The 26403-nt window shown below is 42.3% G+C and overlaps 1 protein-coding gene across 6 annotated transcripts in view; it reads left to right on the top strand.

Annotated features, from left to right (window-relative positions):
- Positions 1-26403, top strand: part of Cfap20dc (CFAP20 domain containing) — a 225524-nt gene that overhangs the window by 148228 nt on the left and 50893 nt on the right. For all 6 annotated transcript variants that reach the window (XM_075988576.1, XM_075988575.1, XM_075988577.1 and 3 more), the window contains one exon: positions 25574-25777. In XM_075988576.1, coding sequence (XP_075844691.1) covers positions 25574-25777 — 204 coding nt within the window. The remainder of the gene's footprint in view (positions 1-25573; positions 25778-26403) is intronic.

The raw sequence follows: 26403 nt of genomic DNA, 5'->3' as shown, positions 1-26403 counted from the left end.
TTTCCTGGAAAAATACACTTTTCATTGAAATGTTCACATTAAAAAAAGCACTTTATAAAACACACTTCATTATCTACTGCTCTTAAACAATAAAATTACCCGGCAGCACAGGCAAAAAGTGCCTCCCTAAGCCCACATGTCCTTAGACTACCATTTCCTCTGTTAAATAAGCTAAATTCCATAAGCTTTGCTTTTCTCTCTTCCCACAGTTAGCTTAGCATATAGACGAAGTATACCGTTCTCAGATGCTTTCGGCAATTCATGGATCCTATTTTAGATGTTCTTTGAAGCAAATATGTGAATATTTTTTAAATGTACTCTAATTACTTACTTGGGGGTAGAAAAATATGCCTTATTCAGACTACTTACCATATAGAAAGCCATTTTAAAAAATGATTTATACCTATTTGTAATTTATATAGCTATTTTACTTGCTCACAGTTTTCATATTAAAGTAATATATAGTGCCTTATTCATTGATTTATTAACTTGTTAAAAAAACTTGTAGTATATATCTTATTCACAAGTTTCTGCCCAAAATGATTTCCACTTTATTCCACAATGTAGGGTAACCAGCATACCCAGGTTGTTCTCCAGTCCTGGGAACCATGCCTCTGTGTTCACCCACTTAGCGAGCCTGGTAGATATGTGGAAGATATCTAGAAAGGGCCTCTCTGGAAGCAGGAGCACCAGAAAGCAAGAGTTCCATGGTGAGGCTAATAGAAAGAAATAACTTATTTTAAAGTTATTTAAAGTTATTGAGCATGCTGATCAAGGAAGGCTCTAGAGAAGAAAATAACTCATCTAATGTATATATAAAAATCAATCTAATAGATAGCTTATAGAAACAAAGTCTTCAAAATTGGGAGCTCACCAAGGCCAGTTGGACTGTGACTGAAAAAGCATGGGGTAAAACCTGACTCTCTGAACATGGCGGACAATGAGGGCCGATGAGAAGCCAAGGACAATGAAATGGCACGGGGTTTTGATCCTACTTCATGTTCTGGCTTTGTGGGAGCCGAACCAGTTTGGATGTTCACCTTCCTAGACCTGGATGGAGTGGGGAGGAGCTTGGATTTTCCACGGGGCAGGGAACCCTGACTGCTCTTCAGACTGGAGAGGGAGGAGGAGAAAAGTGGGGCGAGGGGGAGAGGGGCGGGAGGAGGGGGAGGGAAATGGGAGGCTGGGAGGAGGCGGAAATTTTTTTTTCTTTTCAATAAATAAATAAAGTACTCTATGGCCATCTGTTGCTTGAGAAACCAGTAGCTTCCCAAACCAGGAAGCTAGAAGCCTTAGAACGGGAGGCAACAATGATGCATCCCCTGCCTAAGACTGAAGGCCTAGGAGACTCAGTCATTGCTGCCAGTCCATACTGAAAGGCTTAAGAATCTTGTCTGATGCCCTTGGGTCATAGCAACAACAGAGTGCAAACCACTGCCTTTCACTGTGTTCTCTCTAGGACAGCGTCTTGCTGGGTAACATTACTAATTTCCTCACATACACACACACTATAAATTACTGCTGTAAATGCCTTTAGAGACACAGCTAGAACGTGCTTTAACACTTTTCTAGCCATTTCTCAATCCAGTTTCGTTGTCAGCCAAGACTAGCCATCACAAATGGATCTGTTATTTGTCTCATACCCTGCTAGCCGCAAAGGAAGGAAGGAAGATGTTCTTAGAAAATTCTAGATCTCCTGATCAAAGCAGAGGAACCTTCTGTTCCACCACATGCCAGCTTCAGCAAGCAAAACTTTCCTAAGCTAAGTCTGGGGAGGGGGGACAGCTGAAATGGATTCCAGAGGAGTCTGCATGCGGCTTGGCTGTGGTTTCTGTGTGGGCAGGACTTCCCGCGAGGTTAGTACTTCCTGCAAGGTTAGGAATTCCCGTGAGGTTAGGACTTCCCGCGAGGTTGTGCTTTGGTGCACTTCTTGCACATTTACAGCGGTATTTAATCTTCATCATGTGGGTGATCAGTAATGTATTTTCTTTCCCATTCAGATGCTTTAGTTCACTTACTACAGCTGTTAAAGAGTATGCTGCACATCCCGGGGTAATAGAATGCCTCATGTTTTTAATGAGAAAGGTAATTATGTGGTTCTCATCATAATAGTTATTTTTTATTTGCCAGTTACTTCCTCTAATTTGAGTGATCAGTGTCTGCAAATTATAAACGAGGACCTGATTTTTGAGCCAAAAGCTTGCCCGTTAAATTGACAGATTTTCAATAACAATCTACATTAGGAGCCATAAAAGCATCATTGCTCTCTTCACGTTCTGGTCTCTGTGCAGCAGTTTCACAAATAATAGATGATACGTGTGAAGGTTAAGAGTAAATCCGTGTCCTAGCTAAAGCCCGAAACTAGTTACGACTGGCCACACTCGCGTCCAGAAGATTGATGCTTCCCTTTCCACGTTAGTGCTTTTCGGTCTGCACTTTCTCATAGAATGCTCTCAGAAACCGGACAATACATGAGATGCTACAGAACAAACCCCACTTTCAAACATCAAAATGTGTGTCTATCATGTCCAAAAAGCAGTCTTTGTCTGTTACAGTACAGGACTTAGGCTCATTTGCGCTCTAAGCCTTTTGTAATAAGTAACTACCTAGTACAAGTCTCGGGCCGCCACCTCTTTATCATCAGTAAAGTGGAAGTAGCATCTGAGCATGTCCATATGTCCAACACTGCACCACAACCTTGTGCACCAAGGTTTTCATTTGATTTTCACAAAGGCCCCAAGAGACAAGGACTCTCATCGTGCCGCTGCTCAGATGGGAAGAGTCAGGTGGAAGCGGTTACACTGTCCAGGGACAACAGCTGCTGTAGTTGGGATTGGAGCATGAACTCTCTGTGTAACCCCAGAATCCCTGTCCATATGCAGCACTCCATGAGAATAACTGTGTGCCACTTCCTTCTAATGCTGGTAACCTCTCTTCAAATAGTACCCAAATGGGGACTGAAATCTGTGTTCACACAGAAAGAGCAATTCACCTGTGTTGTGACCAGTTAGAGTGAAAGTCACCTGTGACCTTCCCACTTTTTTAAACTAGAAATACTCTTAAAACAATCAAAAAAACATTAATTATTTAACCTAGTTATAACTGTAGTTATTTGGCTCTGCTAATGAACTGGAATTCTGGCTGGTCATGTGGGTCCTCTGTAGTGCTGCTTTTCTTGGCCATAGCCAGTGCCAAGCTACCAGGAACCAAGCCTCGTCAAGTCTTTGGGAGGCACCCCTCTTGGTTTTCCCCCCAAAAGTCTGTCAGTCTGTATATCCAAAAAGTAGCTCACGTCTTATCAGAACACAAAAGTAAGCCTGTAAAGGCACAAATGGACTTTAAGTTCCCTGCCTCTCTACAGGGTTTCACATCATAGAAGGGAGTGACAAAAAGAATAAAGGAACAAAAGTTTGGAGAGAAAGCTAGTGACATACTCTGTATGTTCTCCTCACTTAAGAGGCACCTGAGTTAAGGCAGTCCCCAGAAACCCTCTGGATTATTCACAGTTTCAAAGCCCAAGTCCAACACACTTCTTCTCCCGTGAAGTGTCTTTATTGCCTTTGCCCCTGGGAAGACTGACATAACAGAATTTCCAGAGCAATGAGCATGGAAGGGAACTTTGTCTTTGGTGAGGACTAAAGGCACCGCATTGTGGCTTTCCATTCATGCAAAGAAGTTTGGCCTCAGCACCAAAATTCAGACTTCGTGCAGGAAAGATGGCTCAGCCACTGGGGACTTGTGTACTCTTGCTGAAGACCTGAGTTCTGTTTTCCTCCAGATCCGGAGCTCCTCAGCCTCCTTCAGTGCACACGCCCACACGCTGGCACAGAATTAAATGGTTTGAAAGCTCAAACTAGTCCAGTTTTATCTCTGCCAACCTTGTAATCACTGAGACCCATGGGTCACATGCAGATGTGACCAACCATCTTGCTTTAATAGGACATAAAATTATTGAAGGCACCGACTTCTTTGCTCATGTTCTCCCTCCTTCTGCTCCTCGTTGGGACCTTGGGAGCTCAGTCCAGTGCTCCAGTGTGGGTCTCTGTCTCTATCTCCATCCATCACCAGATGAAGGTTCTATGATGATATGCAAGATATTCGTCAGTATTGCTATAGGATAGGGTCATTTCAGGTTCCCTATCCCCAGCTGCCCAAGGAATTAACTGGGGACCTCGGCTTGGGCACCTGGGAGCCACTCTAGGTTCAAGTCTCTTGCCAACCCTAAGGTGGCTCCCTTAACTAAGAATTGTGCTTCCGTGCTCCCCTATCCAACCTTCCTTTATCCCAATCCTCCTTTTCCCCCAAGTTCCCCCCTTCCTCCCCTTTTCCCTTTTCTCTCCCCATCTCCCCTTACCCCCATCCCACCCCACCCCCAAGATCTCAATTTTCTCCCCGGCAACTTTGTCTACTTCCCATAGCCAAGAGGATAACTATATTTTACGGAGGGGGGAGGACCTAGAACTTACCACAGGGCAGGGAACCCTGACTGCTCTTTGGACTGGAGAGGGAGGGGGAAAGGAGTGGGGGGAGGGGGAAAAGGGTGGGAGGAGGGGGAGAAGGGTGGGAGGAGGGGGAGGGAAATGGGAGGCTGGGAGGAGGTGGAAACTTGTTTTTTTTCTCATTTTCTCAATAAAAAAAAAGATTTAAAAAAAATTATTGAAGGCAAAAGGAAGTCTGAAGAGTGAAATTGCAGCAGGAATGGAGTGTTGTTCTTCAGAGACATGCTTGAAGCAGAAGTCCACACTCACTGCTTTACAGTGGCTTCTAGATGTTTGTAACTAAGAACCTGTGAAAGTTGCCTCAAGTGCTATCTATGCCTCCACCACAAAGGAATTCCCCCAGAGACCCAGAGAAATAGCTTTCCCTCAATGTGACTACTTTATTGTTTTCACACAACAGAATTCATCCCTTAAAATGTTCAATTCATCATATTTTAGCATATTATCAAGAGGCAGCCATCGCCACTGTCATTTCAAAAGAAAGCCAGTCCCCACTAACAGCCATTGCCACTGCCCTCACCATGTTCTAGACAGCTACTGGTCTCCCTGACTGTTCTAGACATGTCATACAGATGGCGCCATCTTCTGTGGCCTTCTAGGTCTAAATCCTTTGTGGAATATACATATGAATATATGTGTGTGAATATATGTGTGTGAATATATATATGTCAAAGCACCAATTCATTCTTTATTAGGATTTTCTAGAGGAAAAGAACTGATAAAATAAATGAGTGTGTGTGTGTGTATGTGTGTGTGTGTGTGTGTGTGTGTGATGTATTAGAGAGTCTTATAGGCTGTGGTCCAGCTAAACCAGTGGAAAACCCAAAAATCCAGTTGTTGTTCAGTTCATGAGGCTGGATGTATATGCTGGAATATTGTCACTATATGCTAGAATCCCAAAGAAGCAGGTTCTAATGCCAGTGGATGAATTAACTTGCCAGTGAGAATAAAAGAAAGCAGGCAAAGAGCAAGAGCTCCCTTCTTCCGTGTGTTTTATTTAGGCCTTCATCTGGTGTGGCACAGACTAAAGATGACTCTTCCCACCCTGACAGATCCAGATGAAAAGTGGATCTTCCCACTTCACTGATTTAATTAAGGAAAATCCCTCCTTGGTTTTTAGTTAATTCCAGATATAGTCAAGTTGACAACCAAGAATAGCGATCACACTGTACCTGAATCTTTTATGTGGTTTTTGCCTTATTTCTTGTTTTGTCTACTGAGGGGGTTTGGACTGATTCTTTTTGGGGCTATTACAAATGAGGACACCATGAACCTTCATAGCCAAGTTTTTTTTTTCCTGTAGGCATGTGTATTTGGTATTCTTGAGTACACACGTAAAGGAGATAGATTGCAGGAAACTGCTCTTAGGGAGAGCTGCCAAGCTGTCCCAAAGTGTCCTCTTTGTTTTGCATTCCCAGAAGCAGTGTCTGAGGGGTCTACTCTCTGTATATGCTAATCAGCCTTTCTTCTGCTCTGTCTTTTGTGTGTAAGACATCCTAGTGGCTGTGAAGAGGTAGCTCACTGATTTGGATTTGAATTTCTGTAATGACTAATGATTTTGAACAGCACTTCATGTGCTTATTATCCATTTATATATCTCTTTGTAATAAATGTCTGCTCAAGTCGGTTGCCTATTTTTAATTAGATTATCTTAACATTATTCTTTTGTAAGAATTTTTAATAAGGTTTGAAAGAAACTTCCTTACCAAATATATGATTTAAAATATTTACTTCCACTCTGTGGGTTGCCTTTTCATTTCCTCATGGTGTCTTTTGAATCATGAACATTTTAAGTTTTGATGAGCCTGTTGTTTTCTTCCATTGATGTGTATTTGGCAGTACATCTAAAAATCCAATGCCTGACCCAAAGCCACAAATATTTATACTGAATATTTCTTCTGACACTTATGTAGTTCTGACCCTCCAGTTATCTCTGTGACTATGTAGTGTAGGGCTGTTGTCTACCTACATTATTTAACATGGAAATTTAGTGTTCTAGCATATTTTTTGAAAAATAATTTTTCCCAGTATAATGATATATGAAATATATATAAAATGCATGTATATTATCTCTTCCAGTAATATGTTAACTCTATTAGTCTAATTCTTGTATAAGCTTCAAAATCAAGAAGTGTGCTTTCTCCAATTCGCTCTGCCCTTTCCTCGTTCTTGCTGTGCTGGATCCCTTGCATTTCTACATGACTTTGGGGCTGTCTATTTTGGCATAAAAGGCAGCTGGGATCTTGGTGGGGATTTATAAAGCAGGCCCATCTGTTGCAGGCTTGTTGGGATAATTCTGTGGACCTCTGGAGGGTGGACTGCTATGAGAAGTCTTCTGTCATTGGCACTGGACTTTGATTAGACTAGTGAGAGGCCGGTTCCGTCTTTCTCCTCTTTCTCCTCTTACCTCTCTTGGCTTATGATGTAAGAGAACTTAGTCCGCCGCATGTTCCCAGCCATGTACCTCTAAAACCCCACCAAAGACCTAAATCAGGAAGTCTGCCCGTCTTAGACTGAAACCTCAAAAATCATCAACCAAATAAACCTCTCTTGATGAGCTTATTATCTCAAATATAGCAGTGTGTGATGGGGATCAGACTAACGTGGGATGACGTCAGATCTCCAGATCATATTAAGCCTTAAAACTCATGACATATCTTTCTGTTTTTTAGTCATTCAAAGTTTCCTTTCAGAGGTGCTTCATCATTTCATATACAAATTTTGGCTTCTTTTGTTAATTTATTTACAAATATTTGATCATTTCCATGAATTGTTTTCTTGATTTCATTTTTATATGTCTATTGCTAATAGATAGAAGTACAGTTGATTTGTATCTTATAATCTTGGTGAACTTTTCTGATTGTTTGTAGATTTCTATACATAGGCTCATGTCACTGTAGAAAGATAGTTTTACTTCTGTGTGCTCTTATTTCTTTTTCTTCTTTATCACCTTCATAAACTGCCATTAATGGAAATTTTTTAACTTCATTTATTTTTTACTTTGTCTATTGTAGTCTTGCTATTGAAGTCTAACGCAATCAAATGCCCATACTTGATGCCAAATATAATCTTAAGAATTATACAGGTATCACTGTTAGGCTAGCACTCTCAAGCATGTCATCGTAAATGGTGTTACTACCACCTTTGCTGAACACCTAAAACAGAGCACCTCCAAAGCAATAGGATATTGCTGTGTGGTTCACCTCTGGATGAGAGCATCTGCTAAGTGTATAAGGTCAGGAATTCTCAGTGCTAGAGATTCTCTATTCGATAGGTCATAGCTATTGAAAAATAACACCTTGTAGAGCAATCTATGCAAAGAGAATAGGAAAAAAGTGTATTCAAGTGGTGGGGCTGAGCAGCAGCCCGGGTCCTTCAGTGATTATTTGGGTGGTCATATTTGAGCTGTGCTCATAAATTTACTGAGATGCCAAATATGTAAGTAACCTGGGAATAGTGCTGCCAGAATCAGAAACATTGGATGCAAAACTTTGAGAACAAAGCTGGGTTGTGTGGTCAAAGAACAAGTAGAAGAAGATGTGGTCAGAGAGGTACATGGGGCCCAGGCCTTATTGTTAAAGGAGAGCATCCTCTATGCCATGGTCAGTAGTAAGTATTTGGTGGCGGGGGAGGGACTTTAAGTAGCCATTGAGATGATTGCTTCTTATTTGTCAAGAGTGGATGCAGCAGGCCAGAGTGGGATGAGGTGTTTAGCTGCTGGTTCTGAGACAAGATGAAGGGGAGCTGGAAACAAATGTTTAAGGTGTGGAGCTAAAATGATATGTGGAAGCTGAACTAGGCAGAATTAAGGATGGCCCTGGGTCCAGAAGCTGAGAACCTGGACAGACAGTAATATTGTTCCAGTTATGAAACTCAGCCATTAATTTAGCCTCAAGGTCCTACAACCTGGAGTTGCGGGTGGACACCCCATTGAAAACCTGGGCTCTTACCAAGTGGGAAGCCACTTCATGGCAAAGGAAAATTAAAGGCTCTTCAACTAGGAGGGCCGCAGCTGTCTGTGGGCCCCGACCTGGGAAGGTACTCCTCCTAGGAATGCTTACTGAAATTGATTTGCTGAGTGCTTGGTAAACTTCTCCTTTACAATGTTTTATTCATATTTTAATAGAGTCTCTTATTGTGAAGCTCCAATATTTTTAATTAAGAAGTGCAGCCCTGAGGGTAATATTGCAGCCGTGTAGATAGCTGGTAATTAAACTTCTGTGCATAGACAACTGTGTTCTAACCATTGTGAACGAACCACTTTTAACCCGCGATGGCATTCTGTGCATCTTTAAACAAACAACCAAAATAGACTTATCTAGTGGACATGGTGGCTCCGGATGTAGTGCGTGAGCTGCAGACATAGCACAGGGCACTATACCGCTAAGAGAAGGTAGAAGTTACTGAAAACTGATCATTTTTGTAAGAAAGACAAAAGGACCACCTTTACAACTTCTTATTTTCCTTAGGGGAAAGAAAAGACCTGCCTTCTGAAGAAGGAATTATACAGCGACTCATATTTTTGACTTTTGATTTAATCATCACATCTCCATTTTTTTTATCTCAAAACGCAATTATATAAGAATACTTTTAAAAGGTGTTTTAGGCTTTGTTTAATCTGGGAATTTTTTTTTCAGTTAGCTGCCACACCGTGAGGTGTAAAGGGTTTAGTCTCACTGCCTTCCTGGTGTGTCTGTCTCAGCCCAGCTTTAGAACAGGGAGTAGCTATTGCCATGTTTGCTAAAGAGTAATAAAAGTCTATGTAAATTTTGCTCTCCAAACTTAGAGAAAACTGAATTTTCAAATAATTTTAAAGTTTGAAAGGCCTTGTTCCATTTATATAAAGTTCCACATCCTCAGAGGGAAGCCATCTGTCTCTCTGGATTTTCACTGGAGCATGCCGCTTGCAGCTGTCTCTCCAGCAATACTCCATTGTTTAGAGAATTCAGAAATGTGCTTTTGAGTCCTTAGTTACAACAATATTGCTTTGTTCCAAGCACCTGTTTCAAGATCCGGTTGCCTGCATATCGGACATATGTTCACCTCCCTGGCCCAATTGTACAGGTTCTCTGAGAGGTAATTCCCCACGTTTGACAGTTCCATCACAGCTGCCCGCCCACTGGCTTCATGCTGCCCTGGAGGCCTCTGCCAACAGGCTTCCCCGAACAGAGCACTCCATAAGTCAGGAGCCATGAGCACAGTGGCCCAGAGCACTAACTAGCACCAGACAGACCTACAAGAGCCCAATTGCAGCTCTCTTCCCTTTTTGACGTTGGACTTGTCACTGTGACTTCAGCCCCAGTGACCTCATCTAAAGACCGGGTATGGGAGGAGAGACAGTGCTTGCTCAGAGCGTTATTTTGACTGTGGAATAAAATAGTGTGTAGAATATCTGTCCTGTAACCCAAAGGGTCATTATACAAGGAGAACGGGGCAGTTACTTACTGCTCAGTAGTGCGGAAACCACTATTTCTGGCATTCTAAGGCGAACGAAACCTTTGGAAATTAACAGACTTCCCAAAATTAAGTGTAATGACTGTTGGTAAATGGTTACTATACAGGCATGTACTCCTTTGTCCCATAGTTGATTAAGCACTACATAGAGTGAGTTCATGTGTCCCTTCTGTGAAGTATTTAGAAACAGGAGTGTATATCTTATACAGAAACCACCTTCTGTGCACCTACCCTGGTCCCAGAACCAATCTGCATGTGGCATAGCTTCCAGGTTGATGGACAAAATTAAATGGAGGCAAAACTAACAGCCTTTGGTAACCCCGAGTGCTAAATTACATTGAACATTCCCACCAATTAAAAGCTTTGGGGAAACAGTCTGATATTTGATGTTTTCTCAGAATTGTGCTCTCTCCTGTCTCCACAAAGACAAGGTCTTTACCTAAGTTTCATCCAAGTTTATTGCTGAAACCAAAGACTCCAAGAATAAGTAGCTTTTATGCCGTCAGTAAACATACCTGAATTAGCAGCGGAGCCTGCTTCTAGACACTCTGCTCTCTAGAGTGAGTATTGAACCCCAGATCCTGCTATTGCTACAAAATGACTTGTTCCTTGCAATTTATGACACTCAGTGTCCAGTTGTCTAGAGCAGAAGTTTATGAAAAACGAAGAGTTGAGGGATAGTCTAAACGGTGGGTAGCATCATGGTAGACTAGAAGTCATTAGGACGCTGGTATCTATGTCACTGAGCAGTCTGACATGTGGACAGTACACCTACTGCTGTCACAGAAGCAATTTCAGATTTTCAGAAGTCGAAATTGGGACTGAAGAGATGAAGGGGGCAAAGAGCTTGCCATGAAAGCCTAAGGACCGGAGTTTGGATTCCCAGCACCTGTGTAAATGTCGGGTAGCTAGGGGCCCATCTGAAATCCCAGCACGACAAGGAGACAGAAGATCTCTAGCGTACACTGGCTAGTTAGATTAGTTGGATCAGGGAGTTATAAGTTCAATAGCTAAAGATCTGCCTAGTATATAAGGTGGAGAACAATCAAGAAAGAATTTGATGTTAGTTTCTACTTCCACATGAAAGTGCATACATGTGTAGAAGCGCACATGCTCTCTCTCTTTCTCTTTTTCACACAGGCGTGCACGCACGCACGCGCGCACACACACACACACACACACAAGAAAAAGAAAAACATTAAAGAAATTGTAAGTAGACATTGACCAAACTGACAGAATTAACTCAAGTGTGAGTTGCTACAAATGTCTGGACTCCAGCCAAATTCACTGGGACAGCTGCCTGTCTGTTCTACAACATGCTAATGCTAAGGCAAGTGTCATACTCAAGAAATTTGTCTTCTCTAATGTCTTGGTTTTGTATGTCAAGTAAGATCAATTCTACTTGCCATTTTCCTGTGTTATATAGAGGACCTGGCCAGCAGGGTCTCCAAAATATTCTGAAGCCTGAAGTTTCTGGGAGCTCTTTCTGTAGCCTTTCCTATGGAGTGTTTTCTAATTTATCCTTTCTTACACCGTACTAATGTTTTTCATCAGACAGAAACAAAGAAGCCCATGTTCACACTAAGTTACAAGGCAGTATCACACCCTGAAGTTTCAGAAAGCCAGGTGCCCGTCCCCCAGAGTGAGCCGCTCCCTCCAGTTAGAGCGAAAACAGTTCCCTAACAATTCAGGGGGCAGCTGGACTCCTGTTGGCAGCAAGCACACAGGTGTCGGTGGTTTGTCATCTCGTTCCTTTTATTTATTTATTTAAGAAACTATCTTTTCTCATTTTCTATGCCAAATCCATTTCCCACTCCCTCCCCTCCTCCTGCTCATTCCACTCCCCCCCCTTCCCATCCCTTATCCCACCCCCATCCACCCCTCCTCAGAGAAGAGTAGCTTCCCATGGGGAGTCAATAAAGTCTAGCACATTGCTCTGAGGCAGGACCAAGGCCCTCCCCCCTGTATCTAGGCTGAGCAAGGTATCCCTCTAGAAAGAATGGGTTCCAAAAAGCCAGAACAAGCAGTAGGATCTCACTGCCAGTGGCCCCAAAGTCCACCCCAGCCATACAACTGTCACCCACATTCGGAGGGCCTGCTTTGGTCCTATGCTGGTTCCCTCGCTGTCAAACCGGAATTGGAAGGCTTCCATTCACTCAGGTAAGCTGTTTCAGTGGGTGTCCCCATCATGGTCTTGACCTCTTTGCTGGTGTTCTTGCTCCTATCTCTTTTTCAGCTGGACTGTGGGAGCTCAGCGCAGTGCTTCGCTGTGGGTCTCTGCCTCTGTTTCCATCAGTTTATGGATGTAGGTTCTATAGTGACATTTAAGATAGTCATCAACCTGAATACAGGGCAAGGCCAGTTCAGGCACCCTCTCCACTGTTGCTTAGGGTCTTAGCTAGGATCATCCTTGTGCATTCCTGGGAATTTCTCTGGTGCCAGGTTTCTTGCTAGCCCCATAATGGCTCCCTCAATCAAGATATCTTTCCTTGTTCTCTGTCTCTGTCCTTTTCCCATCTTGACTATTCTGTTCCCTCTAGTTCTCCTCCCCCTCTCCTCCTCCCCTCCTCCCTTTCCGTCATCTCATTGCTTAATCCCATTGGGCCTTTCCATCTTCATACCCCCAAAATTTCAGATTGTTTGCTCTGCTATTTTTATTTCTATAATACTCAGTAACCTTAATTACTTAAGTAACTCAGTCTCTGAAAAAATAATTTAAACTATCATTTATTGAAATCTATGTTGCTTGTCCCATGTCCAAGGCTACTGTTACCTTGAAGATGTCATATCCTTGAATGTGACACCTCTTCAGCTTGACTCTGCCACATTCCTATTAATGTATATTTCATTGTTAAGCTCAAGAAGTACCCTTGAACTCAGAAGGTAGATGCTGAAAAATTGGAAATCAGTTTTCAACTCACCATAAGTTTAATAAAAAAAGAATCCAGCTAAAACTGCCAGAGTTCATTCAGAAAATCAGCTAGTCAGCTATCAAGGCAAAATGTATAAAGGTGTATTTCTATGTAGATCATGGATTAAGGGCATTCTCTACAAACATAACACATCAATACATAAATCGTTTAAAGATTGGTTTGTGGCCCACCTTCCCAAAGTACAGATATATGGGTTGTGCTGAATATTACCTATCTCCTCACAAGGAATTAAACTGAGTCTGATTACTCTAGAATTCTCCTCCTGAGACACTGTAGGGGATGGGTGTGTTTGATGTGCAGGGTGCTGAACCCTCTGTGGCAGACATTTAGCACCACTGCCTCTGATTAGATCTGTGACTGCCATTGGCATAAGACACAGTCTAGACTCTGAGAAGTTGGTCCTTTTGAATGACTGACTCCTGGTTTATGTCCTGTGCGCTGATAGCACATCTTCTACCCTTGGCAAAATGCTCCAGGTTATAGCATGGCTTGGTCTTTAAGTTTTAATTTCCCCCTTGTGTGGTAGACACATGCTGCAGGGTACTGTAAATTGTGGATGAGCAGGGTGCCGGAGTATGTACCACTTTACTGCTCCTGTTTGTTCCCCTGCCTGCTCCTCATTTGTAATATTAGCGCTGTGTCCCCAGTGAATCAGATCAAATTCTTACAGGGATGCTTAGCTCACTGGTGAAGAGATGCCCCAGGATGCTAGTGTATCAGTTACTATTTAAAATGACAGTTCAAGAACCAGATACTCTTGAAAGAAGTAACAGAAGGGAAATGAATCCTCAAATTAAAATTGCAATTAAAGTTTAAAGTTAGCTTGTAAGAATAGGCTTATTCTATTCTTGCTGTCATGAAGGACCCCAAGACAGTTTCCAAAACTGTACTTACATCTGTAAAACTCAAAAGTAAATTTACGTGTAAAAGCACCTCTCTCTCTCTCTCTCTCTCTCTCTCTCTCTCTCTCTCTCTCTCTCTCTTTCAACTTAGACTGATGCTCATTTTCTTCTGTAGCATGGCCCAAGTAAGTTGTCAGGGATTTCCAAGCAATCTGGTCCTCACAGATCCTTTGTGAACTTTAGATTCAGTCATTGTGGTTGGTCATGTAGCAGTGTGGGCACTGTAAGTATATGTTTTGTTCATAATCTGAACAAATTCAAATAACCCTCATCCAGATTAAGAAAGAAAAACAATAACCATACCTCAGAGATCCTATGTGTTCTCTCAGTTACTGCCCATTTCTGTCACTATCACTTTACTGTAGTAATAGGAGCAGCGGGGCTGCGTTCCCAGCACCCCGGCTGCCCGGCTAGCTCAGTCAGTAGAGCATGAGACTCTTAATCTCAGGGTCGTGGGTTCGAGTCCCACATTGGGCACCACTCTGTAGTAATAGGAGCAGTGGGGCTGCGTTCCCAGCACCCCAGCCGCCTGGCTAGCTTATTCCCCGAAATAATTACACAGACACTGTATTCTTTTAATCACTGCTTGGCCCATTTCTATCTAGCCTCTTCTAGGCTAATTCTCACATATTAATTTAGCCCATTTCTAATCATCTGTGTTGCACCCCAAGGTGCGCTTACCGGGAAGATTCTAGCCTACGTCCATCCTGGGTCGGAGCTGAATCGCGTGTGTCTGCCCAGGAGAGGAGAGGATGGCGTCTCTGAGCTCACTTCCTCTTCCTCCCAGCATTCTGTTCTGTTTACTCCACCCACCTATGTTCTAAGCTATGAGCCCAAGCAGTTTGTTTATTACTTAACCAATGAGATCAACAGATTGATATATGACACTCCCACATCACTTTACAACTGTCCCTAGGATCAGTTTTACCTCTGTATTTTCTTTAAAGCCTTCTTTCTTTGCATTTTGCTGGTGAGAGCCAATAAAGAAACCATTTCATGGCTGCATAGTTGTTCCCTGTGTGAATGTAACATCACTAATTATCAGTTTTACTAGGCAAAGGGATAACTAATTTTTATTTTATTTTTTATTTTATTTTATTTGGGAAATGTTAATAATATATTTTTGGTAAAACTTTAGACTTTTAATAAAACTTGGATGAAACACAGGAAATACTTTCATACTACAGAGTTTCAATTAATCATAGCTATTCTTATCTCTGTTACTTTGGGTCAGTATTACTTCACTTCTAAAATAGTAATATGGAAGTGTTACTTTCTCGTCTACTGAAAGGGTTCTTGTGAACATGATCTGCATACTTCTGGCTTGCCTCACATTTTGTTTGTTTGTTTGTTTGTTTGTTTTGTTTGAGGGTTGGAATATATTGCGGTGCCACCCTTTGTAAAGGCCCCAATTAAACATCATCTTCCCTATGAAGTTGACCTGAATTTCAAGCTCCGATGTCACTATGTGTAGTATTCCCTAACAACCACCATCTCTTTCGAGTGGACAAGTATGAAGATACACTCAGCATAGCTTGAAACTGTACCAATATGGTTTGGGTTTGGTAGCAGACTTTACTTTTCTCCTCTGCTGGGGATAGAACTCAGGGACTCATCCATATGAGACAGGCGCTCTAGCATGGCACGCCAACTGTAGCTCCTGACTGACCTCCCATGATTTTCCTGCTGTGTGGTCACAATGGGGACTCATCTAAATGGCATCATACAGATTTATAAATTCCGGGGCAGGAAGAACTGCCAAGTGTTCTCTGAGCTCTGTTCCCCAGCTGTAAAGAAATGGTGAGATTCTTGGTCTCAGTTCTCTCCACATGGTAAACTGAGGCTGAATCCTCCCTTACCCCCAATTTTGCAGCCAGATGTTTAATCCCTTAAGCTATTGCATGCTAAAATCTTGAAAAGAGAATCTGGGTAAAGGACATCAAGTTAAAAGGTTGTTTCCTGTGCCATATTTTATCTTTCTCCTGGAGCTAATTTTTCTTTTGACTTGACATGAAGGCCCCAGGTGGTTATCAATGTGACCCTTCATCATTCTCTGCTGTATAGCTGTCTCATCCCAGCAATCCCATTTGCTTTGTTAACTGTAAGGCTCATGAGAGCAACGGGCATTCATTAATGCATTAGCTCTTAACCTGTGTTCAAGACTGCTTTGGGAGTCAGTTGACCCACTCATGGGCATTCCCTAAGATTATCAGAAAACACATATGTTTACATTAAGATCCATAACTAGCAAAATTATAGTTGTGAAGTACCACTGAAAATAATTTTATGGTTGGGGTTCACCACAGCATGAGGAACTGCATTAAAGGGTCACAGCAATAACGAGGTTGCCTTAATGCCTTTGCAGCTAGTATCTAAGACAGATCACTGAAATTAACCACCTGGAAGACTTAGTGAGCAAAGGGCTTACCAGGAGCAGAGCACAACTGATTGGACAGCCTTCAGCCCATGCCTCATTCCCAGCAAAGCTGATCAGCAGCACCTCCCTGTCTTACAAGGATTTTTGAAGACAAAATTAGGTTGCGGTTACCATGTTGAGCCCTTCAGAAGTTGGGCAGTTCAGTTAGACTCTTGTGTGTGGATCCCCTTGATCTGAAAACCATATGATAGGCCTCTTTTCAAAATAATAAAGAAAATAACAATTTCGCCTTCCTGGTGGTTTTGAAATGATTTAAGAGATTTCAAATCAAAACTGTCTTGGAGAAGTAAGTTAATTACCTGTTTGCCACAAGTTGCTCTACTGTGACCCTAGGAGAAGCTCGCTCCTTCCTTCTCTATGCCCCTTCCAAATGCCTGTCTGAATGCTGGTTATTCTGTATGAAATAGAATCATGAAAATACGTGAAAGAGCCTGGCATGGAAAAGAGTCTTAGTGAGCATTTGTGGAAGGAATCATTGCAGGTTACTGTGGTAGCCCAGCCAGGTATTCCTCAGCCCGTGCTTCACTACTGCCCATGGTGGAAGGATCTTTCTAAAGACCACCAGTTCCACTACAGCAAACTTAATTAGCTATCAGATGTCACTTTGGACTTGAATGTGGCATCCTCTAATTCAGCTGGATGACAATCAGCCCTCGCGTGCTGCATCTCTCAAGTATCCCAGTCCTCTCAGGTCTGCCACCATTGTGTGACCTTTCCTCCCCTCTAAAAATAAGCAAATGAAGAAGAAGAAGAAAAACACAAGTCCAATTTATATTGCCTATATACTCACTGGAGTGTGGTTAAACTCTCAGTAGCCAGCTCCTTAAAGAAAGCTGAGTCTTTCCCTACCTTGGGCTCTGATAGAAGCCGTTGATTATGGAGAGCTACACGTCAGCATCCTTATTACAATTTTTTTTATTTTTTTTATTTTTAATTTATTTATTTATTAAGGATTTCTGCCTCCTCTCCACCACCACCTCCCATTTCCCTCCCCCTCCCTCGATCAAGTCACCCTCCCTCATCTGCTCAAAGAGCAATCAGGGTTCCCTGACCTGTGGGAAGCCCAAGGACCGCCCACCTCTATCCAGGTCTCATAAGGTGAGCATCCAAACTGCCTAGGCTCCCCCAAAGCCAGTACATGCAGTAGGATCAAAAACCCTCTGCGATTGTTCTTGAGTTCTCAGTATTCCTCATTGTCCTCTATGTTCAGCTAGTCCAAATTTATCCCATGCTTTTTCAGACCCAAATTCGGGATCAACCTTATTACAATTTTTAAGAGTTTTCTTTGAGAGTCTCCTGTATAGGCTGTTACTTTGAGGAGTGGGGGTAGGGATTATAACTAAAGTCTTCTATGTCCCTTTTTCTCGACTTTAAGTCTGCAGTCATCAATGCCACTGAAAATGAGCTTCCTTGCTAGCAGGAGCACAGATCATAAATTTCCAAATGATTTCTGGCAACAGCATGGTCCATGGGTGTCCGCAGGGTCAGCACGTGCCACAGACCTCAGGGTGGTCTCCAGGGACAGTACGGACCCCAGACATCAGCACAGCCCTCTGCTGCAGCATAGGCCATAGACCCAAATGTCCCTCAGCAGCAGCATGGCCCATGGACATCAGTGTGGCTTCCGGTGGCACTGCAGACCCCGGATATCTGCATGGGCTTCAGTGGTAACACATAGCCTTCTCTTACACCTGCCATCAATGTCATCGCTAGTTCCACCTCTGTCCACCAAGCCCGCAGCTCTCCATGCCTCCATCTTTCCCGCTCTCCATTGCATATTCTTTCCTCTTAGTGGCATTGGACACTGCAGTGTGTCACACAGTACATCCTTTGGCCCAAATAGCTTTGCACGCGAATGTTCATGGCAACAAGTTGCTGGTCTAGTTTAAGGCGATTTCTGGCAAACCATAAATACTAGACCATCACAAGGGCATGTCTCAGATATCCTGTGGTCGCCCAGAGTCAGGGTGATCTTCTTGCTGGGCAAGGGGGTCAGGGCCAGGTTCTATTTGAGCTCCAGGCTGCCGCATACTTTCCCGCCCTCAGTTTCCCCAAGGATCACTGGACTCTACCTTTGTGCTTTTAGCCTTCAAGCAGCACCACTGCCCCAAACTGTCTAGCAGCAGGACAAGCATTGAGGGCTGAATCCACAGCAGCTCTAAGCTGTGGGCCACCTGACCCTATTCAGTGATGACGTGATTCTGTAGGACCTGCTCCTCCACACCCTCCAGTAGCTCGTAGGTGGAGTAGAGAATGGAGTGAAAACTCAAAGCTCTTAGTCTGGGCTTGGATGACAAGAGTTTGTCAGCCTGAGTAGAAGCCCAGCACAGGGCTTCTGCTGCCTGCACAGGGCTCCAATTTTTAAATCTCAGCCACCTTAATTTCTATTTTTATATGTTTTATATCACACACATTTTAATATAGATGTAGGTGGAGGCACATGCATTAGCTATGACTATAACATATAGACAAGATGCTCGGTGGTAGTGGTACACGCCTTTAATCCCAGCACTCGGGAGGCAGAGGCAGGTGGATCTTTGTGAGTTCGAAGCCAGCCTGGTCTACAAGAGCTAGTTCCAGGACAGGAACCAAAAGCTACAGAGAAACCCTGTCTCAAAATACTAACAAAACGAAACAACATATGGACAAGATAATCGGCTTATAAAGAAAGGAGGGTTTATTTTGGGCTCACAATTGGAAGGTTTCAGTCCTGTTGTTTGGGCGCCTGTGGAGTGACGGCACATATGACAAACAGCAGCATATGATAAAACTAGTCACCTCGTGCCCAGGTGGTGAAAAAGAAAAGAAGAGGAAGATACAGGGTACACCCCAAAATCCCCTTTAACAGCATAACCAGTGACCTAAGACCACCCACCAGCCCCCCTCTCAAAAGTTACACTTCCAGGGATAGAAGATGGCTTCCTGGGGAAAGGTCCTTGCTGCACAAATCTAGATGCCTGAGGTCAATTCCTAGAATCCACATTTAGATAGAAGGAGAAACCCTTTCCACATGTCCTCCAGCCTCCACACATGCACCATGGCACACATGCACAGGCATGCACATGTACACACACAGACAAGCAAAAAGAGAGAGCATTCTGTTCCCCTCCTTGTAAGACCCTATGCCAAGTCCTTAGCACATGAGCTTTTGACAGATATGTGAGAGCCAACACACACTGTTTTCTCTAAGTATAGATAGCGCTAGCATGCTGTCACTGTTCATGCCGTGCTAAGCGTCTGCTGTCTACTAGCAAGTCTATCACACATGCCACGAGGCTACTGTGGCCTCTATGGATGAAGAAACTAAGGCATGAAGAGATAGATGCTGTCCTCGGTCATGGCTGGAAATGGTAAAGCTAGGACCTGGCTTTAGATCTGCCTAATAGAATCATCACCTCCAGCTCTTATTTTCTTCTCAACACACAGTTATTCGTTCAGTCACAGTACTGGCCTATGAATTCTATGGATTGGATACATGGATCCGTCATACTAACGACATCAATTTCTTCTAATGGACATATTCAAGTGTCATTCTCCATTGTAAAAAGCACATATTGGCAGTGACAAGATAAGCTAAACGTCATGGTGTGACACACTGGGATGTTCCTTTCTATAACTCGAAGGACAGGACAAGTCACTTGTTCACCATTGTACCTGAAGTTAGGCAGGGATTCGTATCACCTCTGGTTACTAAACTGTTTTAGTTGAGGTCATTAATATGCCATAACAATCACCTGTTTAAAATAGACAACACAGGAGTTTTAATTCATTCTCTAACCGCCATAGTGACCCTAATTTCAGAGCATTTCCAGCACCCTCAGGGGAAGTTATATACCTCAAAGTTGCTTGCACACCTTTTCCCAAGCCTCTGACATCTTAATCTACTTCCCATGTCTGTTTGCCTACTCTAGACTTGTCAGATAATGAATAACATGCTATGTGGCCTTTGCCTGTGGCTGTTTTCCTGTAGTATAATCCTTTCGAGGGCCATCTAGATGGTGGACTGTAACAAACCTTATTAACCTTTGCGACTGTGTTACATCATATGAAATGGATAAACAAAATTCCATTGGTTAGTTGATAGATATTTGGCTGTTTTCACCTTTTGGCAATTTGAAATAATGCTGCTATGAACATTTGTGTACACATATTTGGGTTTCTCTGCGTGTTTTTTTGATTGGTTGTTTGGGATGTGTGTATGTGGAAGATAATACGGATTTTTGGTTCCTGTTATATATGTTCAGGAGAGTATTTCTAGGTCTCATAAACACTCTACGTTAAGCATTTTGAAAAACTGCAAAACTTTTTTCTAGACTAGCTTCTCCACTTCATAGACTGACCCAGCAGTGGATCAAAGGTCTCATTTTTCCATAGTTGCCAACATTTGTTGTCTATCTTTTTTCACATAACCAATGAAACTAAGGGAAAAGTCACTGTAGCTCTGAGTTGCATGTATCTCCTGATGATGCTGATCATATTGCCATGCTTTATTGTGACCTCGACTACTTCTTCTGACTTTGAAATATTACCTTTTTAGTGGTTTTTCAGTGAAATGTAGATGTTGTACCTCTTATGACATTTTCTCCCAAAGCTGCTTAAAAACTCATTAATGTAATACTACATTCTAACAACAGAAATAATCCATCAAGAATACATAATAACTGTAAATATGTAGAGGCCAAATCTGAGACTTCTTAACTTCATAAAACAAACTCTAGTGTGAATAGAGGGTGGGCTAGGTCAATATCTAGGAATAGTGATGACTCTGGGCGCCCCTCTCATCTTTAGACAGGCGATGAAAACTAAAACTCAGCCAAGGAACCTCAGGTGAACCATGACATAGAGAAAATGGACCTAACATACCTGTAGAATATGCACTCTTCTCAGAAGCCCATGAACTTTTTTATAAAATAGACCACATTCTAGGCCACAAAGCAAGTCCAAACAAATTCAAAAGAATTAAAATGATCCCTTACATAGTATCAGATCGCAACAGAATAAAACTAGAACTGAATAACAAGAGAAACTACACAAAAACTTGGAGACAGACTGGTGAACTCTTGAATGACCCTGTGAGTCATTGAAGGAAACACTGGGAGTTTTGAAATTCTTAAAATCAAATGAAAATTGAAACACAACTACACTGGTATCCTTGCAATGTAATTAAGTTAGTTCTAAGAGGAAAGTATATAGAAATCTGAACAATCTCAAATAAATAATCTAATGATGCACATTGGGGACCTAGGAAAGTGAAAAGCAGCAAAGAAACCATTCAGCAGAGTGAAGAGACAGCCTATAAAATAGAGGAAATGTAGTTGCCAATTGTACATCAATCATGATATTAACATCTAGAATATATAAAGACTTACAAAAACTTAAATATCAGAAAAAAAAAAACAAATCATCCATTCAGCAAATGAGCTGAGAAACTGAACAGATGATGCTCAAAAGAACAACCAAAAATAGCCAATAACTATTTGACAGATGTTTGACACCTTTAGCCATCACAAAATTGCAAATTAAAACTTCTTTGAGAAACCATCCATTTTACCCTATCAGAAAATAAGCAATGACCCTTACACACTGCGAGCAGAAGTGTAAGCCAGTCAAGCCCTATGGAATTAGTATGGAAGTTCCTTCAAACACTGAAATCTATCCTAGGTCCTAAATGTAATCCCCAAAAAATATCCAAAAGATTCTCAGTCAGCATAGAGATTGTACATGCCTGTCTATTGCTGCTATATTCACAAAAGTCTGGGTACCCATCAAAGATGAATGGGTAAAGAAAAGATTTACACACACTAAAATTTTATTCAGCCTTAGAAAAAGATAAATGAAACCATCACACTCACAAGGAAATGGATAGAACTAGAATCATTATGTTAAGCAAAATAAATAGGACAGAAAGACAAATATTACATGTATACTCTCATATAAAGACTTAGGAGGGTGTGGGATTGGAAGATAAAAGAGAACTATGGGAGGGAGAAGGAAGGAAAACAAGAGAAAGTAATGTAATATATATGCCATGAAAAAGAGGTGCTGTATTTGGGGCAGAAATTTTATATAATTTTAACATGTGTGAGCAAAGTGAAAAGCATGATAATAAGTATGACCAAGAAAATACCTTTAATAATGATCAGAGAACGATGCTGCCGTCAGTATGTAAAGGTGTTTTATGAATCAATAAGAAAACTGTAATATGAGTCTTTAATCTGACCAGGTATATACATAGCAAAGTATATACAAAGCATTTACATGATACTTTTAAAAGTAATTACATATATGGAGAGAGGGTTCTTGTGGTACAAGGCTTCTGGACCTATGAATAAAATTTGCTTGGAAAAACTCCTTTTTCAGCCCTACACTCTGAGGTAATGTCTGTCTTTGATGTTTAGGTATGTTGCTTGTATGCAGCAGAAGGATGGATCCTGGTTTTGTATCCATTCAGTTAGTCAGTGTCTTTTTGTTTGCCAGCTGAGTCCATTGATTTTGAGAGATATTGATGACCAATGATTGTTAATTCTTGTTATCTTACTGTTGTTTTTATGGTGGTGGTGGTGGTGGTGTGTGTATGTATGTGTGTGTGAGAGAGAGAGAGAGAGAGAGACAGAGACAGAGACAGAGACAGAGAGAGAGTTTCATTTCTTTCCATTTTGTTGGTATGAGATTATTTTTTGCATGTGTTTTTGTGGGTGTAGTTGACTTTCTTTGGTTTGGATTCTCATCTAACACCTTCTGTAGGGCTGGATTTGTCAATAGGTATTGTTTAAATTTGACTTTATCATGAAATATCATGTTTTCTCCATCTATAGTGATTGAAAGTGTTGCTGGGTATAGTAGTCTGGGCTGGCATCCATGGTCTCTTAGAGTCTGTAGGACATTTGTCCAGGTCTTTCTGGCTTTTAGCATCTTTATTGATAAGCCAGGTGTAGATCTAATAAGTTGGCCTTTTCCTTTGCAGCTTTTAATATTCTTTTTTGTTCTGTATGTCTAGAATTTTTATTTTTGTGTCTTTTTTGGTTCAATCTATCTGCTGTTCTGTATCTTTCTTGTGCTTTTATAGGTATCTCCTTTAAGTTAGAAAAATTTTCTTCTATGATTTTGTTAAAATTAGTTTCTGGGCCTTTGAGCTGAGATTATTCTCCTTTTTTCCTATTATTCTTAGATTTGGTCTTTTCATGGTGTTCCAGATTTCCTGGATGTTTTTTGTTAGGAATATTTTAGATTTAATACTTTCTTTGACTGATGAAAATATTTCTTCTATCGTATCTTCAGTGCCTGAGATTCTCTCTTCCATCATATGCATTCTGTTGGTTACGCTTGCATCTGTAGTTCCTGTTCACTTACCTGGATTTTCCATTTCTAGAATTCTCTGTTTGTGTTTTCTTTATTGCTTCTATTTCTATTTCCAGACTTTGAACAGTTTCCTTGTCTGTTGTTTGTTTGGGTTTTTTTCCTTAGCTTTCTTGGTATTCTTTAAGGGATTTATTGATTTCCTCCAATTTTTTGTTTATCTCTTCTTCAATTTCTTTAAGGGATTTCTTCATTTCCTCTTTAAGGACGGCTTTCATCTTCATAAAGTTGGTTTTAAGGTCATCTTTTTGTGCTTCAGATGCATTGGAATAATCAGGTCTTTCTGGCATAGGGTAGCTGGGCTCAGGTGGTGACATCTTGCCCTAGCTATTGTTGGTTGTGTTTCTACAATGGAGTCTGGACATCTGGGTTTGGGGTGATTATAGGCTTGGGTATTGCTTTCTGAGTTCGTCTAAATTTGGACAGGTGTTTTCTTCCTTAATTTCTACTTCTTTGATCTTCTGATCTTTGTGGCCTGGGGTTCTAGCTGGTGTGATACAGTCCGGTAGGGGGTCTCTGCTTCAGATTGCCTATGTGTGTTTCTGACTTACTTGACTTGCACCTCTTATTCTGACTGCCATAGCCTACTCTGTGGCAGGTGTTCTGACTGGCATGGCCTGTTCCTGGGCAGCAGAAATCCACCCTACTTGAGGCACAGAGCTGGAGAGGATGGCAGTGGGGGCAGACAGGGGCACAGTGGAATGGGTTTTGGGGAACACCATCTAAAGAATAAGGCAGTTCTGCTAGCAGATGTCACTCACCTGCTCCTCTGATAGGTTTGGCCTACTCCTAGGCAGTGGAAGTCCTTTGGAGTTAGTGGTGAGGTTGGAGGGAGGGCAATAGAATGGGTCTCTGGGGACAGAATCTAGGGAGTCGGGCAGTTCTGCTGACAGGCAGGTCCCTCACTGCTCTTACTAGTGTGGCCTGTGCCTGAGCACTGGACATCTGCCCGGTCAGGCACATACATGGTGGGGGTGGGAGTAAGTGAGTGTTTGGGAACCGAATCTAGGATTTGGGGCAGTCTGCCGGGCAGGCAGGTCACTCCTAAAAATGTAATTTTTAAAAATTAAAGAAGAAATAATATTTATTTGTGTTAGCATCTGGAGGCTTACAGTAATAATCGTGAATCACCTACTTTCTGTTCTGCATCAGTAAGATGTCAGGTATGGATTCAAAGCCTTTCTGGATCGCAGACCTTACATTTTCCCACCTCTCATTCATTACCTTCCATGTATCTGTAATTTGACTAAATTTGGTCTTAGTAGTCAACGCTGCTGAAATTGTCCATAACCGTATGAGCCAGGCATCTGTCTAGAAAGGGTGCTTCTCTTTTCAAAGCTCCTTTTAAGAAGGCTGTGGTGACTCAGCCTGCAACCTCAGCACTCAAGAGGCTGGAGTACAATTACTGTGACTTCAAGGCCAGCCTGGGCTACCAGGAAACACTTTTTCCAAAGTGCATCAGTAGTTCATCCATAAGTTAATTAAAAACTGCTTTGAGTTTGGGCCCTGTAGTTAAGCACCCACAAACCCTCACCATGGGACTCCAGCCTGAGTCAGACAGTCATGGCAGTGACCTGTGCTAACTAGTCAGTGGCAAGGGCAGTTAGCTAGACAACTACCATTGGAACAAATGCTAACAGTCAAGACTTTTACATTCTCTGACACATAATAGAAGAGGTGCCCCATTTGTCACTGTCAAAAAAGGCCTCCCCAAGGAAGACTGGCATCAGTTAGCAAGATGGACAACCAGCAGGAGCTAGCATGAAAGAGGAACCAAGGCAGATGCAAGTTTGATGCTTTGGGGTTTATTCATGAAGGCAGTGTGCAGAAAGCTTGCATTGAGTAGGGAGGGTAACCTCTCATGAAGGTGTGAAGAGCATTTGGTCCTCTCCCAGAGGGGAGCCATTGCAGGTAGGGCTGCAGTCAAACTTGCCGGGAGCCCATAGAATTGAAAGCAAGTAACTCTTTGTCTTATCTCTGTCTCTCCGTCAGGAATACAACTGGAGGAACTATCAGCCCAGCCGGATGAGCGAATGTGAGCTGCAGATGCTAGCAAGCCTCCGGCGGCAGCAAAACGAGGAACTAGAAGACCCTGGAGCTCCTCATGGCCTGAGCGCATCCCAGGTGGACAACTGTAATGTTAGCATCAGTACCAGCAGTGATGACACAACCACGTGGAACTCCTGTCTGCCACCTGTGAGTCCTGCCCTTTGCAGCTCTTCCCTTGACTTGAAAAGCAGCAGGCCCATTTCTAGCAAAGCCCAGCCTTACCCAGGGAAACTAGAGCTGAAATGAGGCACCCACCGTGAGAAGCATGCAGAGCTCATTCTGAGACAGTCTTTTGGGGGGGGGATGCCATCTTGTCTTCCACTGTCTTAGACACCCTTGGAAATGGGTGTATAATGATTGTCTTAGCTCTCCTGTGTTCTGCTCAATAGATGAGAACCAGGGCATTTATAAGCACAAATGTCTGTTTTATTCAGTTCTAAAGTCTGGAAAGCCCAGGGTCAAAGGAGCTGCATTTGGCAAAGGCTTCTTCAGGCATCATCCCTGAAGCAGGATGAATGGGGAGAATGGGGTGGGGATGGGCGTGGGAAACAAACTAGTGGGAAGGAACTCCATGCATCTTTTTATTATGAACTCACTCCCACAATAATAGGATGAATTCATTCACGAACACAGAATCTTCACCCTCTAACCACTTCTTAAATACCCCACCTCTCTTTTCCTTCATGTAGGCAATTAAGTTTCTGATGTGTGGACTTTGGAGGGGAGGGATCCTCAGATCACAGAAGTCTATAAAATCAGGCAGTGAAATGGGC

Source organism: Microtus pennsylvanicus, chromosome 10 (assembly GCF_037038515.1).
Source record: "Microtus pennsylvanicus isolate mMicPen1 chromosome 10, mMicPen1.hap1, whole genome shotgun sequence".
In the NCBI taxonomy this organism is placed as follows: domain Eukaryota; kingdom Metazoa; phylum Chordata; class Mammalia; order Rodentia; family Cricetidae; genus Microtus; species Microtus pennsylvanicus.
Note: the sequence above shows the minus strand (reverse complement) of the source record. Positions and strands in the feature narration are given on the sequence as shown.